At 38.6% G+C, this 19,022-nt stretch overlaps 1 protein-coding gene across 1 annotated transcript in view; it reads left to right on the forward strand.

The window, feature by feature from the left end:
- Window positions 1-1,775: 1,775 nt before the first annotated feature.
- LOC129452959 (uncharacterized) overlaps window positions 1,776-19,022 on the forward strand; it is a 29,149-nt gene continuing 11,902 nt past the window's right edge. The window contains exons 1-2 of the mRNA XM_073861805.1: window positions 1,776-2,133; window positions 2,346-2,633. Of these exons, the coding sequence (XP_073717906.1) occupies window positions 1,782-2,133; window positions 2,346-2,633 (640 nt within the window). The 5' untranslated portion in view covers window positions 1,776-1,781. The remainder of the gene's footprint in view (window positions 2,134-2,345; window positions 2,634-19,022) is intronic.

Below are 19,022 nucleotides of genomic sequence, written 5' to 3' on the forward strand. Positions count from 1 at the left end.
ACATTAAAACATGACATTGTCATAACGTTTAAAAATGGTAAAATGTAACATTCCTCTAACGTTGAGACAACACAAAAACGTTCTTAGAACGTCAAGAAAACTGGACACTTTTAACGTTGGCAGAACGTTTTTGGGAACGTAAAGAACTTTCAGGGAACGTTCTTAGAACTTTTTTCTGTTAGCTGGGTAGAAAACAATGTGTTCGGTTTTTTAGAACGGCGCGGCGCTGGCGGCGCTAAGCTGAGCGGCCGTTGTGCGATCCCCTTAAGACTGCTCTGTACAGTAACTTTAGTGTGCATACACTGTTGGAATATGCTACTGGAATAAAGAAATGCATAAAATTGGCTTCCATACAGATTGGCATCAGTAGATGAATGGCAGGGGTGGATCAGGCAAGAGGATTTTACCCTCGCAGTTTGGCTAGGACCAATATATATGAGATTCTCTGGCCTGACCCTGAACAAAGACAGGATGTTGAGGAGGAATATTTTTTTTTACAGTTTTTCTCGATTGCTAAGACACATTTCTTGAAAGCTGCTCTCCTTTTCTCTAGACTGTGAACACAAAACACAAATTCACAAAACCTCAGACTCTTCTTGCAAAACCAAACCTTCCCCTCAAACAGTTCAATCTGTGCTCAAAACTGAACTATGATGTCAAATCGTGCCTACAGAAAACACTACAGAACAGTCACTAAACACTACCTTGAGTTGTTGTGTTCAAGTGGTGACACTGGTGCTTTAATTGTGTTTGGCTTTTGTCACCTGTGCTCACCATTTTGCAGCACGGGTGCATCATAATGAAAATGTGTTGGCAAGTTGTGTCTAAACAGGTGAAACGTGCTTATGGTTTTGACAAAAGAGTGATTGATTCAATCAGTGGGTTCAGGGTTTAGTGTTTTAGCAATTGAGAAAAACTGTAAAAAATGTTTTGCAGTTGTGCTGTGTAGCTCATGAATGAATAAAAATGTGCTAATGCATACATTGATTGTGTCTTTTTTGGTCATATGAAAAGGTTTTTGAACGGGAGAACCACAAGCAACTTACCAGTATCTGAATATATTGTTTTGAATTTATTGCACCAGTGTGTAATACTATGTTGTAGTAGTGTGTGTGTTTTTGAAAGATTGTGTGTGTTGTCTGAGGGAAAAGTTTGTTTTATAGTAAGAGTGAATGGTTTGGAGAATTGTGTGAGGCGTTATGATATTGTGTTTACTGTTTAGAGAATATGAGGCATAGTTTCAAGAAATGTGAGAAAAACTGTAAAATCAGCTCCTAAATCTGAAAAAGTTAGGGGTAGTCAAGAAGACTCATCACTCAAATATAATCAGAGATATAAATACATAACACTGAAATATCAAAATAAATATCTCTAAGTGTTGGGTTCATGTTCACGATGTGTTTTTGTGTTGATATACTGCTTGCTTTAAAAAACGAACTTTTAGAAACTGTCAAAAACGTGTCTTATGATTTTTTTATGTCCCGTCAATGTGAAGTGTTGTGTATGCTGCTATTTGCAAATATGTAAAAATGAACCCCTTTAAATGAAAATAACATTTCATTGTATTTTTAATGGTTTGTAAACACTTGTTCATTCTAATTTATTTAAATTATAATTTAACGTTTTAATCTTATCCGTTAATAATTGAGTTTGTTTATTATTTGTTCATTTTTTGGTAGCATATTATTTTTAGAATTACATGAAAATGTAAATCATACATTTTATAAATGAATAATAGCCTACATTTAAATGAATACAGATGTACAGAATGTTTGTAATTCATGTTGTTTATTTCTTCAGGTGTGTTTTGTGAGTTTGTGTCAGTGATGGAGGGAGATTCTGTGACTTTATCTTTCAGTCTTGATGAAGCACAGATAAAAGATGGAATCGCCTGGAAGTTTGGACATCAAGAAATGACTGTACCAGAAACAACCATAGCTGAAATAGAAGATAAGGGAAATAATTTCCGTTTCTACAAAGATAGAGTTGAAGGAAGATTCAGATTCAGACTGAAGCTGGATCACACTGGATCTCTGACCATCACAAACACCAACATCACACACAGTGGACTTTATCAACTAATCAACACCAAAACAAAAGAACAACTTAAAACATTCAGTCTTACTGTCTATGGTGAGTAAGAACTAGGTTCACCTTTTAACTTGTTAATTGTCATAATTATTCAGAACATTATGGAATTATTGATAGAAAACTTACATCAAGATTTATTAATGCTTTCTTTTTAAACAGTTTGATTGATACAATATATGTAAATTTGTGTGAACTTTATTAAAAATGTGAAAATATTAGCCTTTTTTAACAATTAATTTTTTATGTTTTTCCAGCTCGTCTGCCCGTTCCTGTCATCAGCAAAGTTTCATCACAAAGTTCTTCTTCATCATCATCATCATCAAATTGTTCATTATTGTGCTCAGTGTTGAATGTGAGAGATGTGAGTCTGTCCTGGTATAAAGGAAACAATTTACTGTCCATCATCAGTGTGTCTGATCTCAACATCAGCAACATCTCTCTTCATCTGAAGTGTCTGGATGAATCTTACAGCTGTGTGCTGAATAATTCAATCAGTAATCAGACTCAACATCTCAATACTGATCTCTGTCAGATTTGTTCAGGTACATAGCTCCATATAAGTGTTTATTAACTAATCTGATAAAAATGTCAGATTCAGTTACAGTAATGTTAACTGTTTATCCATTACAGAGGGCCTCTTCTCAGTTCATAAAGTTGTGATCTATTGTGCTGCTGCTGGTGGCAGTCTGATGATTGTAGCTTCAGTTCTGATCTTCTGCGTCTACAGAAAACACAAAAACACACAACAGCAAGGTAAATGTTTAAATGCAGTTTCAAATTGCAGTTTCATACACTGCAAAATCCTGGGAGTTAAATTAACACTGCTCAGTGTTTATATAGGTCCACTCTCCAGAGTGTTAAAAAAGTAACACCGGAGAGAGTTAAAAGCTGCAATCTGTGACTTTATCCTCTCTGTCACCATCTCTGTTTGAGGGCTGAAGTTGCATTTTACATCTTACTTTTACATCCTACTTGGGTTATTTTCTTAACTTAGGTTTAGATGTTGGCTGTTTCATTAAAAGTCACCATTTTTGTGATCAGTGGTTGTTTTAGTAGGACTTGACTCTTGACTATTAGCTTGTTAGTTTTTTCTAACTGCTATATCTTAGTGTGTTTAACACACATTGTTATAGCAAAGAAAAGGTTATTGTGTGATTGAATATTGATGGTTAAAACAAAATGTCAAACATAATCATTTAATGAACAGATTTATTAATATAGTTTTCCCCCTCATCAGAAGTATCATTTTCTATTAATAATAAATTACTACAGTTCAAGGTCCAGAACTCTCATAGCAGTTTGGCATTCTAAAAGACTTTGATAGTGTGCACAAAAACATTAACCGCTGAACAATGTAGATACAAAGACATCAAGAATCGGAGTATGAATCTCAACAATGGTGACAAAGAATATGGTAAAAAAGTTCTTTATTTATTCATGCCGCAGTGCATTCTGGGAGTTCTGGATGAGGTTTGTAATTTGTTAATACCCAGCATGCATTGCAGCATGAAGCTTTTCATTTTACTGTCACCATCATTGTGATTTATACTCTGATTCTTGATGTTTAAGTGTCTACGTTATATTGCAGTTAATCTGTAAGTGTCAGTGTTTAAAAATGGTTCAGAATGAAAAACTGCTATGAGATGGCTGGACCTCATACTACAGTATCATATTATTGACAGAAATAAACACTTCTGGTAAGAAGTCACTAAATTAATTATTTTTAAGAGTGTTATTTGAAAGTATATCCTAACAACCATTATAATCATAGAAATGCACTAGTGTATCCACTTTGGCCACAAAAAAACATGTTTTAAATACATGCAATTATAACAGCCAAAAAAAGCTAAAAAGCGAAGTCTAAGACTCAAGAGTCCAATTAAAACAACCACTAATCACAATAATGGTGACTTTAAATGAAACAGCCAACATCTAATCCTAAGCTAAGAAAATAACTCTACAAGTAAGATCTAAAATGCAATTTCGGTTTTCGGACAGAGTTGGTGATGGAGAGAATAGAGTCGCAGATTGTAGCTTTTGGCTCTCTTCGGTGTTACTTTTTTAACACTCTGGGGGGTGGACCTATATAAACACTGAGCAGTGTTAATTTAACTCCCGGGATTTTGCAGTGTAAGGGTGCATAAGGGTCTTATCTAGCGAAACGATTGTCATTTTTGACAAGAAAAAAAATATGCACTTTTAAACTACAACTGCTCATCTTGCACTAGCCATGTGATGCACCAGCGCAACCTTACGTATTACTGTACAGATGGAAAGGTCACGTGTTACATATGTGAAAAGCACACCTGCGAACTATTTTAAACAATAAACTGACACAAAGACATTAATAAGTATCAGTCCACAATCAACAACGTCTGAACGCTTCTCCTTACCATCACTTGTAAACACTGAAGCGGTAGTTTCACATACTTCATGCTGTGATTATTCAATTGGCACCCTCTCAGACTATTTATAAGTCTCTTTTAAAGAGGTATTCATTTTCTTTGGCTCATCAGTCATTTTTATTTTTATTTTCTCTTAATATTGTTTAATTTAAATTGCACTTATTAATTTCTTATTTAGTATTTCATTTTTTAGTTGTTTGTGAACTTGAACTAATAAGTTATGCGACAAACAGTTTTACAGAGAAAAGAAGAATATACGTTTGAAAACATCCTTTAATTCAGACTTATGTTGTGGTAAAATGTTTTTTTTTTGTGATTTATTGTTGAAACAGATCAAACCTCTGAAGAGATCACCTATGCAGATCCTACCTTCTGCAAACGAAATGCACATAAAGGGGTAAGATCATTTGTCTTGTTGTTTATTATTGTATTATGTCTGCAGTAAATCCGATTTAGATGTCTGACTTTGATATATATATATCAACCCAGTATATATATATATATATATATATATATATATATATATATATATATATATATATATATATATATATATATATATATATATATATATATATATATATATATAAATGCAATAACAACCAAATTTGGTAAAATAATATTTACATGATTGGCCTACCTCCTTGATTTTTAAAGGATAATCAAATATATGGTTAACACAGCATATTTTTCCGTATTATATGATATTATGTTTTATCTTGGTCATTAACTTTTGAAAGCCCAGGATCTCTATAGTCAGGTCTGTAAGTTTACTTTTTTGGAGAGGTTGTTTTGTTTTACAGGCTACACAATTGTAACACAAATATAATATCTTATCTTATCATCTAACTGAAAATAACCAAATAGTGCAGTTCATTACTTAAAGAGCCCCTATGATGTTGCTAAAAATAACATTACTTTGTGCATTTGGTTTAATGCAATGTGTTTACGTAATTTATGGTTAAAAACACATTATTTTCTACATACCGTACATCAGAGGTCTTCAGCTACTCTTCTTGAGGGCCAGATTTTAAAATTGTAAATATGAGATTGGTTAAACTTTTACCCCTATTTTTACCTTTTATTTTTACTTTGACCTATTATATATATATATGTTATAACTTATGTTGCTTTTGTTACTTTTTGTTATAGGCCATAAATAAATACACACATTTTCAAAAAAAGATGCACACTTCTTGTATCCAGTATTTTGCCTTTTAATTACTGAAAACTCATATTTTAGTTAATAGTTCAACTATTAACATTGCACAAAAATTGCAAGTGTAAAAGATCAACACATGTAGTAAACTTTTGTTTATAACTGTTTAACTTTCATAAATTGTCACATTTCAAGTATTCAGAACATATAGACAGCCTTTAGCCTGGTCCAACCAGACTCTTGTACATTCATTTCATTTGTACAGAGAGTCTGGCCACTCTCCATTGCAAAGCGTTACTTCCGGTAAGGAGGGTCCATTGCTGAAGTTTAAAACTATTGGATCTGCCCTGAGTCACTCAGGATCTGCCAAAGCCAATCGCTAACGTGTGGTCGTGACGCATATCATGCACCGAAACCGTCCGGAAACAACAAGTCAGAATAATCAGACAAACAAAACTTAGCAAACCTGGTTCTTGCTCCGGCTTTAACTCCTGTATATTCTGCAGTTTTGCAACAACGGACCGAATAGCTTTTCTCACGTCTTTCTCCGCTGCCATTACTGAATACAACTCAAACTGACGCATGACCTCAAAGTCATCGTTCTTAGCCACCCCCATCTGTTCGCTGATTGGTCCTGCAGATTTTTGCAGGAGAAAACGAATCTCTACAGAGCAATCCCAGACGTACTGCTGAAGCGAAATGAAAATTAAGCGGAAGCACGTCGCCAGGCTAGACAGCCTTCTCCTAATGACTAAAATTGCACTTCATGTTTGCTTTTTTAATATGGGGTTTCTTTCTGTCTAACTGGTGCGTGTGGGGCTGCTGACTACACACACCTCAGTGTCATTTACATTCGGGTTAAAAAAATTGCCACTGGTTCGGGTCAGTCACAGGCAGTGGTGTAGTGCAGGGTATACGCAGGTATACGGAGTATACCCACCTCTTTATTTGATGGCATGGGGTATACCCACTTCTACTGGGGGCATAAATTAAGAGTACCCACTTCTCCAGACACCACTACACCACTGGTCACAGGTGTCTAATTTTGACGGGTTTGTCTCGAGTCAGGTCTTTAAAAAAAAAAAAAAACGATTATGCACGTCGGGTTTGGGTACATTTCTTTGGACCCGAGAAGACCTCTACCTCAAGCATGTGATGGAAATGTGATGCTTCTTAACATATGCTGAAGATCAGCACAGAAATCTAAAAACAGATTTTAGTTGGAGATGATTACTCGCCTCATCATAGACCGTAGGATTTGTAACTTTGCAGATTGTTAATCATTGATTCCACCAGCAAGGCCAGGGAGTAGTGAAGGAGAATGAGTGGGAAGGAGAGGAATGTTTATACCGTTTGTAATGACACTTAATCGGATTGATAACTGAAACGGATGCCCTGCGCATGTGCAATGACACCCTAGCAACCAAAACTCAAACAGTTATATCTTCAAATCTGAATGTCGTAGAGACATGACGGTTGGTTTATATCACTCAAACTGGCAAGCAGCATTTGAAGTACTATCATTGGCTGCTGCCAAGCCACTCCCTGGCAACCAAAGACAGTACTTTAGCAATGGAATAAACAAAGCCTGTATCTCTGCATCAGAACATTGTAGAAACATAAGGGTTGAATCGTTTCACATGTGGTTTGGAGTATAATCATTGGTGGATGCCAATTCACTCCCTATCAACCAAATATAGGTACCTTAGCAACCGTTTAGCAAGCTATAACTCTGCAGCAGAGTATTGTAGAAACATTTCTTCTGAAACATGTTAACATTATTGTACCAGTTGCTTCCTGAATTTTGCCACGGCAAGCACCACTTCACATTTTCTTCAGAATCTAGTTTATTTAAAATACATGCTTTGGAGAAAAATTTAAATGGACACCTTAGGATAAAACACTTTGATGGACACATAAAGCCATAAAGTGGCTTCAGTACATAGAGGTCTCCCCAGTTCGAGTCCCGGCTAGGTCAGGTGGCCTTTCTGTGCGGAGTTTGCATGTTCTCCCTTTGTCGGCGTAGGTTTACTCCGGGTACTCCGGCTTTCTCCCAAAGGCCAAAAACATGCAACTTAGGTGAATTGGAGATACCAAAATGTCCCTCCCCAACCTGTGTATGGATTAATTGGTTTTCACCATGAATTTAGTCATAGATGCTGAAATGTGATAAAGAGTAAATAAGGAAGAAGAAGAAGAATACATACAAGTCACATTAATTTACAATGATCTCTGACATGCATTTAATATAACATTGAATAACTTTGAAACATACATGCATTTTCTGTATAGATGTGTAGTGTGAAATGCATTATAGGCCTACAAATAAACTTGAATTGAACATTATTTCCCCATACAAAATTGATCACTAATCTTTCATATTTTTTTAAACATATTATTTTTTATATTATATTATAACATTACTTTTATCGCAAAAGATAAAAGTAGAACACAAGAAACAAAAGACTAAACTATAAGAAATAAAATGTAAGTTATGAATTAGCAGGTCGAAATGACTGAAAACTTAAGAGCAAAACAGATTAAACTGGCAGTAGGAACATTTAAATAAATGCTTTCTGAAAATAATGCTCTGGCCCCATCTAGCTGTCAGCTGAAATTATTTTTCAAATGTATTATTTGCTAACAAAATAAAGCATGATATATCTTACTTAAGAAAGCTTAAGGAAACATAGGAATATAAAAATATCTAGTTTAAATCCAATGTGAGATTGTGAAATCCTTGTGTAGAGTATAGGTGCAGCGGGGCACAAACTGTAACACGGCTACTTTACATCTTTCTACAGGGCTGAGCAATCTGTGTTTTTGGTCTTTTTCTCTTACAGTCAGATGATCTCCTGTGAATTTGTGAAAAGTTTTCATGTGTTTTGGTTAAGGTATTGAACAAAGAGTGTTTTGGAGGCATGGAAGTAAATTTCTTCATCTTAAGTCACCAAATCCAACCTTGTATTATTTTAATCACTGTCTTGTTACCTAAAACATAAAATCATTTTGAAACATGTCAGCAACTCCTAGTAACTGATACCTGGGATTGAAAAACTTTTTACACAGCGGAGTTAATTGTCATACAGTGGGGGTTTGTGAATTGAAAAAAGTTAAAATAAAATGTAAATAAGTCATATTTTAAAATTAATCAAAATATATTAGAAAACTGAGAACTCATACAAAATAGACAGATACCTTACACAAATAAAAAAAGTTACCATGTAATAATAAAATAATACTACTACTACTATTATATGGAGCGAAATTAGTATCAAATCCTCTCAGAAATGCTAAAGATCACGTTTGTGCACCGCAATTCAATTCTAAACACACAATAATTCCAGATGCGCACACTGCAATTCACAAATGTGCAACAGAGATCCAAGCACTGCAATCAACAAATGCATGTATCAGAACACACAACTATAAACATTTACATTCATTAATTTAGCTGACGCTTTTATCCAAAGTGACTTACAATTGCTATATATGTCAGAGGTCAAACACCTTGTTCAGGGACGCAATGGTGTGTCACAGTGGATTTGAACCCAGGTATCTCACACCAAAGGTGTGTGTCTTATCCACTGCACCATCACCACCCTATTGCTGAAATTTGCACATATTGTAATCCACAAATACTGTAAGCAGAGCTGGGTAGTAACAATTCAATTCAATTCAATTTTATTTATATAGCGCTTTTCACAATTGGTGATTGTTTCAAAGCAGCTTTACATTAATAGAAGCAGTGGAAAGCACAGAAAAACGACAGATAGTAACAGATTACATGTAATCTGGATTACGTAATCAGATTCCAAAAATCAAGTATACTTGTATTTAGATTAAACTACATTTTAAATTACTCGTAATCAGATTACCGTTACTTTTTATGGATTACATGATTACATATTATTCACACTTTGGCAACGATGTTCACAATGGATTTGCATTAACGTCACTTTTCCACAAGCCATGCCGAAGTTGGACTTGATAGTGACCCTAGCAACTTGTCGACCCACCTGTGGTCAGTGGATGTTGGCATGAACAATCCATATTTGACAGTCTGTAAAACGATAGCTACGATTTCTGTTATAGGCGGCTGCATATATGAAAAAACACCGTACCCTAAAAAACCCTAACAAAGGGTTTCTCAGCTGTTTTTTTTTAGTGTTAGGTGTCCTTGGTAACGTGCTGGAAGTTTGCCAAGGTTTGACAACTAGAAAGGTGTCATTTTCAAGATGGCATCCAATATGGGCAGGAAGCCCTTAAAATATCCTAACTCCTTCACTATTTCACCTAGCCAAGTAATCTCTAATTTCACTGACATGATTACATACTTATGGAATACATGATTTTGTGAGATTACTGTAAAGTTTTATCTTTCTTTGGGGTGAACCAAAGATGTAAACGATGTAGCTTATGCCATGTAACTCCTACTCAGTAGGGGTGTGCATTTGCACTGCCCTCACAATTCAATTCAATTACGATTCACCAGGTAATGATTCAATTCAAGTTGATTCTACGATGCATTGCGATGCATCAGAATGCTACTTTACACAACAAGGCAAATGTTTAATCAGTCAAGTAGTAAAGTCAAGTGCAACTATTTTCAACAAAAACTGAATCTTAGCAGCTTTAAGACAATGACAATTATATACCTGAAATGAGAATTTTACACACAGCGTAAGTCTTGTCTAGTTTCCCATTAACTTCATAGATTCCGAAATGTGCCAATATGTCCACTTTCCATGGAAAAGGGTGTGTTTTTATTTACCCGTCTATCACGGTCATCTCTCTCCACCTCAGCCATCTTGATTGTTGTTGTTATGCACCCGGAAGTGACTGAAACTTCACAACTTTATTGTCCACTCGAGGCCAGAAAATAAACAGTGACATAATCTATTATGGCACTTTGCTGCATCGATGCTAAATCGTGCATACACGCATTGCGATGCATTGCCGAATCGATTATTGTTGACACCCCTACTACTCAGTATGTGTTTTTAAACACATACCCTTTTCTTGCTAAAACACAGACTTGGCATTCAATGTAACTCTGAATTTTTTAAACAAAATACATCCTTGACTTCTTAAACCCCCCCCCCCCACCCAGATTGGTTGATGGAAATTGGTGAACTGGTTCCTGAACAGGAGAAAACTTCTAGCTCACTTTTGGGGGCTTTTTACTGGGTACAGTACGTAGTACACTATAATTTTTTAGTACAACCACGGTTGAGGTTTCAAGCAACTGAGCTGATGCTAAAACGTGATGTGAAAACACTGTACATAACTGATTGGTTTGGGAGAATCGACATTTTTAAATATAACTTGAACCTTTAACCACCCCCCACCTTCATCTGACTTAATGGCTGATGATTTTGCTTCTTTCTTTGTGAAGAAAACTAGCACTATCAGCAGTCCATCATCTGCGCTACCACCTCTTGCCCATGCTCAAACTCCTGATGCATGCTTGCTCCCCTCTTCTAGCTGAACCAGATGTTTCCATGATCTTTGTTTCTACCTCCCCGCTAGATCCCATACTCACCCATCCCCTTTAGACCATTCCTCCATTGATTATCCCTGCTCTTACCCACATAATCAAGTCATCTCTTTCCACTGGAACATTCCCCACAGCTTTTAAAGGGCCCGAATAACACCACTCCTTAAGAAACCCAAAATTAATTCTGCAATGTTAGAAAACGACAAATCGGTATTTCTTCTTGCCTTCATTGCCAAGACTCTTTAGGGTGTTGTTTTAGACCAGCTCTCCTCCTTCTTCACACAAAATAACCTCTTAGACAGCAACCAGTCTGGTTTCAAAAGCGGTCACTACACTGAAACTGCACTGCCCTCAGTTATTGAAGCTCTAAGGCAGACAAGGGCAGCCTTCAAATAATCTGTACTTATCCTACTGGATCTATCTGCCACTGTTGACACTGTCAATCCCCACATTCTCCTGTTGACCCTCAAGGCTATAGGAGTCTCTGGCATGGTGCTACTATGGTTCAGGTCTTACCTCTTAGGGAGGTCATTTAGAGTGTCCTGGACAGGTGATGTCTCTGAACCCCAACATCTCAATACCGGGGTACCTCAAGGCTCAGTGCTTGGACCACTGCTCTTTTCTATGACATTGTCATGACATTCCTGGGTTCTACCTCTGCTATGCCACTCTGGATGAAGGATTATCATCTCCAGCTGAACTTTGTAAAGACAAAACTGCTTGTCATATCATCTGGCCCTAAGATTTATCACAATCTTTTCATTCAACTTGGTTCTTTGATCATTAGGCCTTTCGGAACAGACAGAAACCTGGGTTTGTTCATTGATGGTGAGCTTAGTTTCACAGAGCATATTGCCAGCACCGCCGGCTCTTTTAATTCATCCTCTACAACATTAGTAAAATTAGACCTTTTCTATCTGAGCATGCTACACAAGTTCTAGTCCCAGGCTTTTGTCCTGTCCATACTGGACCACTGCAATGTGCTACTGGCCGGACTCCCAGCCAGCACAACCAAACCCACTCTGAAGTGGTACTAAACTTAATAGAAAAGCTAACCAAGCCAAAGTAAAGTGAGCTAGCATGACCTGACCTGTGGGGGCTGCAATGGAAAGACTGCTGCCCAGAAAGCCCAAAAACCCAGAAATCGTCTGCCGAACACAACAGTGCAGTTATAGGGCATATGGACTACTTTTGTGCTAAAAAGTAGTGCACAGAGACCTGACCCAAAAGAACATCTTTGGGATGAATTAGAGCGGAGACTACAAGCGAGGCCTTCTCATCCAACATGAGGGTCTGACTTTACAAATGTGCTTTTAGAAGAATGGTCCTAAACTTTGTAAGAAGACTTCCAAGAAAAGCTGAAGCTGTTATAGCTGCAAAGGGTGCAGGACCAACTCCATATTAAATCCAATAGAAAAAGAATGAGATGTCATTCAGGTTCATGTGCATATAAAAGCAGGTATCCCAAAACGTTTAGCAATATAGTGTACCATGCATTTTTGTAGCTCCAGGTGCTCTTTAAGAATATCTGTGAATTTGCACTTTTGAACTTGTGGATTCTTGTTGAAGACAGCTTTGATCCACAAATGCAAGAATTGGATATGTGTCCTCATTGAAGACGTCATGTGTGATATAGTATCGTCCTCAAGAGGGCACTTGCGGTCCTTTGATAGTTTTTCTGTCACAATAACGTGAAAATGACATGATTGTCAAGTATGATAACTTGAAATGTGAGTTTAATGCTGTAAAAACATTACGTCTACATACATGTACATAAGCGAGATTGTATTGTACGATTTTACTTTGTTGGGTTTTCATTAAACATCATAATAATCCATATAGCATTCGTTTTAAAATAAAGAGAACATATATATAGGTCATTACTTGTGTTACAGTGCAAGTAAATCATGTCATCTGTGTTATTTGTTTTGTGCTACATGATCAAAGGGCAGAAAACAAAAGAATATACAGAGGTTTAAGAATAGAGCACCCCATCCCCGCAAAAGATACCTGGAGTCTCGCATATTTAAAGGTGCATTGTGTAACTTTTAGAAGTATCTCTTGACAGAAATGCAATATAATCTACATAACTATATTATCAGTGGTGTATAAAGACCTTACATGAACCAGATTAACCTTAAAATGAGTCATTCCGTTTCTTTCGGTCACTACGACGTCACATCGTAACCGACGAATTGGGAACGTGCTTCGCAGGATACATCTTCTTCAAGAAACTACTATAATGCAGATGAACTTTGCATGCAGGTATGTTCATCTGCCGGCGCCGCCCCGCCTGTTGAGTATTTAACGAGAGGCAAATGCAATACCAGTCTAAATTTTTTCGCTTCGAAAGCCGGCAGATCAACTGCTATTGAGAAACTCTCTTACTTGCTCTGGAAGACGCTGCTGGCTCGTAGTTGATAGGCTATCCCGCGCTTTGCAGCGGGAGCTCGTGGATCTTCACCTCTCTTTTTTTCTCAGTTTTGAACTTGAGTTTGAGTGTGTGCCTTGCCTATCCCATGCGTGCAATCAATCAACAGCTATAGAGTGTTTTTCCTTTTAAAAGAGCAGCACGGGTGGAATTTGTCTTTTTTTTAAAGGCCATTCTCTCATGTCTCGGCAGAGTGCATCTTTTAAAGGTCACGTTTTTCCTGATCACATTTTTAAACCCTACTTAGTGTGTAATGTTGCGATAATAGCATAAATAATACCTGTAAAATGATAAAGGTCGTCTTTCAAAGCCTACAGTGAACAGCCGGTTTGGACTACAGCCCTCTACTTCCTGCTTTAATGACGTCACTAGAACAGTTTTTTGGCTAAACTCCGCCCACAGGAATACATCAGTCCCCAGCTTTGGCTCAAACGGTTCTGCTAAGCTAAGCTGCTATCGAATCACAACACACTAAACAAGCTACACAATCAGAACTCGATATGTATTTCTGAAGAAGGGACTTCATAGAACAAGGAAGACATCAGACCGTATCTAGGACAGTGAAAACAGCGCTATACAGATAAGTCAATTGTGTAAATTTTTTTTACACATGAAACATGAACACATGTTATATTGCGCACTGTAAACACAAAGCTTTGAAAACACAGAAAGAACGGGACCTTTAAAAGATGCAATTTCGTCCGTGCCGTTACGGATGCCGCAAATGTATGGATCCTAAGGATGGTTACAATCTCCGTCTTTCGTGTTGGGCATTCAGCACACTGAGGTGCGGTTTGTGGGGGGTTCATGTTCTCACTGCAAGAGCCTGACCCTCGCAGATATGCAGAGACGGTTTATGTTCCTCTGGGAATGCCCCCCCTCTGTTGCTACTGGTCTAGAAACACCATCTCTGGCTGTGTCTTGCCGACATGAAGGACGTCGATAAGAATCATCTCCTGAATGTGCAGACTAGCCTTTTCGGTGACATGATCGAGTGCTTCACAGCAGTTCTCGACCGCCAAGCAGACTGAGGCCATCATGCCGCGTCGGAAGCCAGCTGCCCCTTACTGTCCATCTACGCTGCCGCCTCAGCCTGCTCTTCGGCGAGGACGTCCTGTTATGGCTAATATCCACTAATGTCTACAAGAAACGCTAACACGCTAAAATGGAACCTGTTTGTCGTATGGTGTTCTTCTCAACAAGAAGACCCCCGAGAATGCCCCATTAGCGTTTTGCTTCGTACCTTCAGCATCGGTTGGACGGTAGGCTGTCACCCTCCACCATTAACTCATTCACCGCCATTGACGAGTTATCTCGTCATTTATGAGTTCATATTTAACTAATAAATATGCCTTTTTGGACGAATTTCAAAGTGAAAGTGTAATACCGCTTTTATCCACCAGATAACACCAAATCGAATTTATCAAAAACGGAAGTTAAAAAGAGTTAATGATTTTTTTTAACTGCCTTTATGTTTGATAGTCATTCTGAGTCTGATCTCTAACATAAATTCCTTTACAAAAACGCAATTTTTTAAGCTTTTTGCTCAAAATGTTGTATTTTTGAAGAGAAATATCCATATTTCAGTGGTTAAATTAAGTAAAAAAAGTAAATATATAATGAAACGTTTTTTCCCCATTTTGTTTGTTTGTTTATTGTTTGTTTGAAAGCACCCTGTGTTCTTTAATTTGATATAATTTGTATGTTTATATATTTATAGAAAATGATTTTTCTTGCAAGGAATTTTGTGAAAATTTTGTTAAAATCACAAAAATGCAGGTGGGCAACTTTTCTCAAAAAGGCTGGCGGTGAATGAGTTAAAGTAGATGTTGCCGCGATATCCACTCACCATGCCCCAATAAACGGCTGGTCAGTGGGTCACCACAACCTGGTTATTAGTTTTTAGGAGGAGTCTAAACCCTTCATGTCTCCCTCTATCCCTCATTGGGATCTGTCCATGGTGCTGAAAGCTCTGCAAGCCGCTTCCCTGAGCTTTTGCAGTCAGCGAGTCTGAAGTTTCTCACAATGAAAACTCTGACACTGTTAGCATTGGCCTTCGTTAAGAGGATAGGGGACCTCCATGCATTTTCAGTCGATGAGTTGTGCCTTCAGTTTAGACCTGCTGTTTCTAGTGTAACATTGAGACCCAGGCCAGGCTATGTCCCCAAAGTTCCCACCACTCCTTTCAGACATCAGGTGGTGAGCTTGCAAGTGCTGCCTTTGGAGGAGGCAGACCCAACCATGGCTTTATGTCCCGTACGCGCATTGCACCTCTATGTTGACAGAATGCAAAGTTTTAGTACCTCAGACCAGCTCTTTGTCTGTTATGGTGGTCAGCAGGGAAAGCTGTCACCAAGCAGAGAATGTCTCACTGGATAGTAGACACTATTGCCCTTGCTTATAAACTGCAGGGCACCCCTTGCCCATTTAATTTAAGAGCACACTCTACTAGAAGTGTTACTTCATCTTGGGCACTCGCTCGTGGTTCCTTGCTAACTGACATCTGCTGAGCTGCTGGTTGGGCGACACCTAACACTTTCACTAGATTCTATAGTTTGCATGTTGAAATGGTCTCCTCTCATGTTCTCTCCTCATTTGGTGGAACACAGAGCGCTGGCTTGCATGTCAGCTTGCAGCCCCGTAGTGGCTCTACACCGTAGTACCAGTATGGAAGGTCGATTGGTCAAAAAGTGTGAAAGTTCTCTTTTGACTCCCTCCACTGCCTTGACAGATGATGTTGCGGAGCATCAGCTGTCAGCCTTTAACTAGCTGCATTCTCTGTAATTTGGCTTGGGCCTCCACATTGCATCCCCTACACGGGGTTCCTTTGTGAGTATTTTGCGATGGGAATAATCCTACTAGCCCACATTTTCCCTCAGCAGAGCCCGCTCTGCATCTCCCCAGTATGTCTTATTACTGTCTATTTATGTCAACCAATTGGTTGTTCATATCATCTACCACCCGTTTACCCCACCAGAGGGGGGCTTCCGCAGCGTTCCTGCGTCACACAGTATTTCAGAAAAAGAACATCATACCAACAGTAAAATATGGTGGTGGTGGTAATGTGGTGGTCTGGGGCTGTTTTGCTGCTTCAGGACCTGGAAGACTTGCTGTGATAAATGGAACCATGAATTCTGCTGTTTACAAAAAGACACAGAAACAGTGACAGCAGCCTATAATAGTATACGGACTACCGGCACATCCGGGAACTTGACTGTAAATTTCGTCACCGCCCCTTTTTGGGTGATAAAAGCAGCCCTTCCATTGGCTTCCATTCAAAATAGCGGAACAAAGCAACGTTTTTGCACAGACGGCAGGCGTAAATGACTTAAGTAAGTCACTCAGATTAAACATGTTGAGTGGTTGTCTGTCCACCCTGCCTGCCGTGGAGCCCGGGGGATGCATTGACACATTTAATTTGGTCAGTGTAGAGGCATGTCCCTTTCATTCTCACAGCGTCAAATTTGTGTAACAACGCTATCCAGTGATTGCTGGAAATATCGCTAAGCCAGTTAGTTGTATGACTCGACGGAAACGTGCACTCATTACTCTAAATATAAAGACATAATAAATAAATACAAAGTAACTTTCAAATACGAAGTAAAATCATTCACTTGCTTCCCTGTTGACTCGATGAGGTACGAGTAAATGTTTGGGTAAGACACCTCTGGCCAATAGGGAGCGTTGTTACACAAATTTGATGCTGGGAGAATGAAAGAGACATGTTTTCATATTGACCAAATAAAATATGTTAATGTATTTTTCGCGCTCTATGGCAGGCAGGGTGGACAGATAATTACTCAACATGTTTAATCTGAGTGATTTCATGAGTTATTTACGCCTGCCGGCTGTGTACGAAGGTTGCTTTGTTCCGCTATTTTGAATGGAAGCCAATGGAAGGTCTAGTCTGTTTCCCCCAAAAGTGGGCGTGAACCTGTTCAGAGACATTCTATGACGTTGCGCCGGTTGTGCGTATACTAGTTTTTAAAGACGGAGTACATGATGTTTGAAAGCCAATGTTGATATTTGAAATCACCTAAACAAACACGCACATACACCAATAGAATCTTGACCTTCTGTTGATAGACCCGCCCCACACATACGCAACCCGGCATTTGATTTGATTTGATTGGCTATTAGTGTGTTTGTCTTTTCCAAAGTGGAATCGTGGAATCCGCCTTTAATGTTGGGTTACAGTGACAGTCAGAGCTGCTGAGGCAAAATCACAAAATGTAAATTTGAAACCAATATTATAGGACATTTTGTATTTGTATTGTCAAAGCACTAAAAAGAGAAAGATCAGATAAATGCTAAAAACTGTTGTTATATAATCATGTTAAAGTACATGTGCATGTTTTGTGTTTTTTTATACAGAGATCTGCAGTAGAGGATGATGTGGTGTATGCAGGAGTCAAAAGACGATGAACACACTCACTGTGATTCAGATTACAGTACACTCTAAAAAATGCTGGGTTGTTTTTAACCCAGGGCTGGGTCACTATTTTTGGACAGAACACACTGCCGGGTTAAAATGACCCAACTGCTGGGTTATTTTAACCCAACCGCTGGGCCGTTTCAAGATGGTTGATTGACAACAACCCAGCAATTGGGTTAAAACAACCCAGCAGCTGGGTCACTCCAACCCGGCAGTGTGCTCCGTCCAATAGCGACCCAGCCCTGGGCCAAAAACAACCCAGCAATTTTTAGAGTGTAGCCATCTCTGCTTGTGTTTGGTTTGAATCATGGTGTCCAGATAGCTTGACAGAGTAAATTATGTTGGAGAAGAACACAGTTAGGGCTCAGTCACACCAAAAGTGCTTTAAACGCTTGCAAACGCAAGGCGCGACGCACTGCCTTTTTTAAAAAAGAGCAGTGCAGCGCGGCTTTTCATATTGCTAAGCAACCACCGAGTCAGCTGTCTTGTCAATCAAATATTGAAGCGTGAGCGCTCTTTTGCTGTTAACTGTCATATTAGCAGAAACTTTTAAAAGATGACGCTTGCTCTGACCTTGTTTGAGGATAAGAGGAGCACAAACACGCAGGAGAGAGTGAGCGAGTGGAGTCCGGTTCTTCAAAGCAACTGTAAACTTCCCTCGCCACAACGTAAGGCCCGCCTCTCCCCTCATTCGATTGGACAATGGAAGACGCGAATGACGTCAGGCGCTCCTCCGCTCTCAGAGCTCCTTCAAAAACGCGTGCGCGGCAGGCGGCAAAAAAACGCAAGGCGCTCGGCGAGCATAAACAGCGTGCAAACGCGCCCTGCCCATAGAATATCATTCAAAAAAGGCGCCTGCAACTGCCATAAACGCTTTTGGTGTGACTGAGCCCTTAGGCTGGCTAGTTTCACTAGTGGCTGTTTCAGTTAGACAAACACCAAACCAGGCACTTTCCTGTAAAAAACTAGCCTGGTTGACTTTGTTCATTGCTTTTTGTTTG

The sequence above is a fragment of the Misgurnus anguillicaudatus genome, chromosome 23 (genome assembly GCF_027580225.2).
Source record: "Misgurnus anguillicaudatus chromosome 23, ASM2758022v2, whole genome shotgun sequence".
Lineage (NCBI taxonomy): Eukaryota > Metazoa > Chordata > Actinopteri > Cypriniformes > Cobitidae > Misgurnus > Misgurnus anguillicaudatus.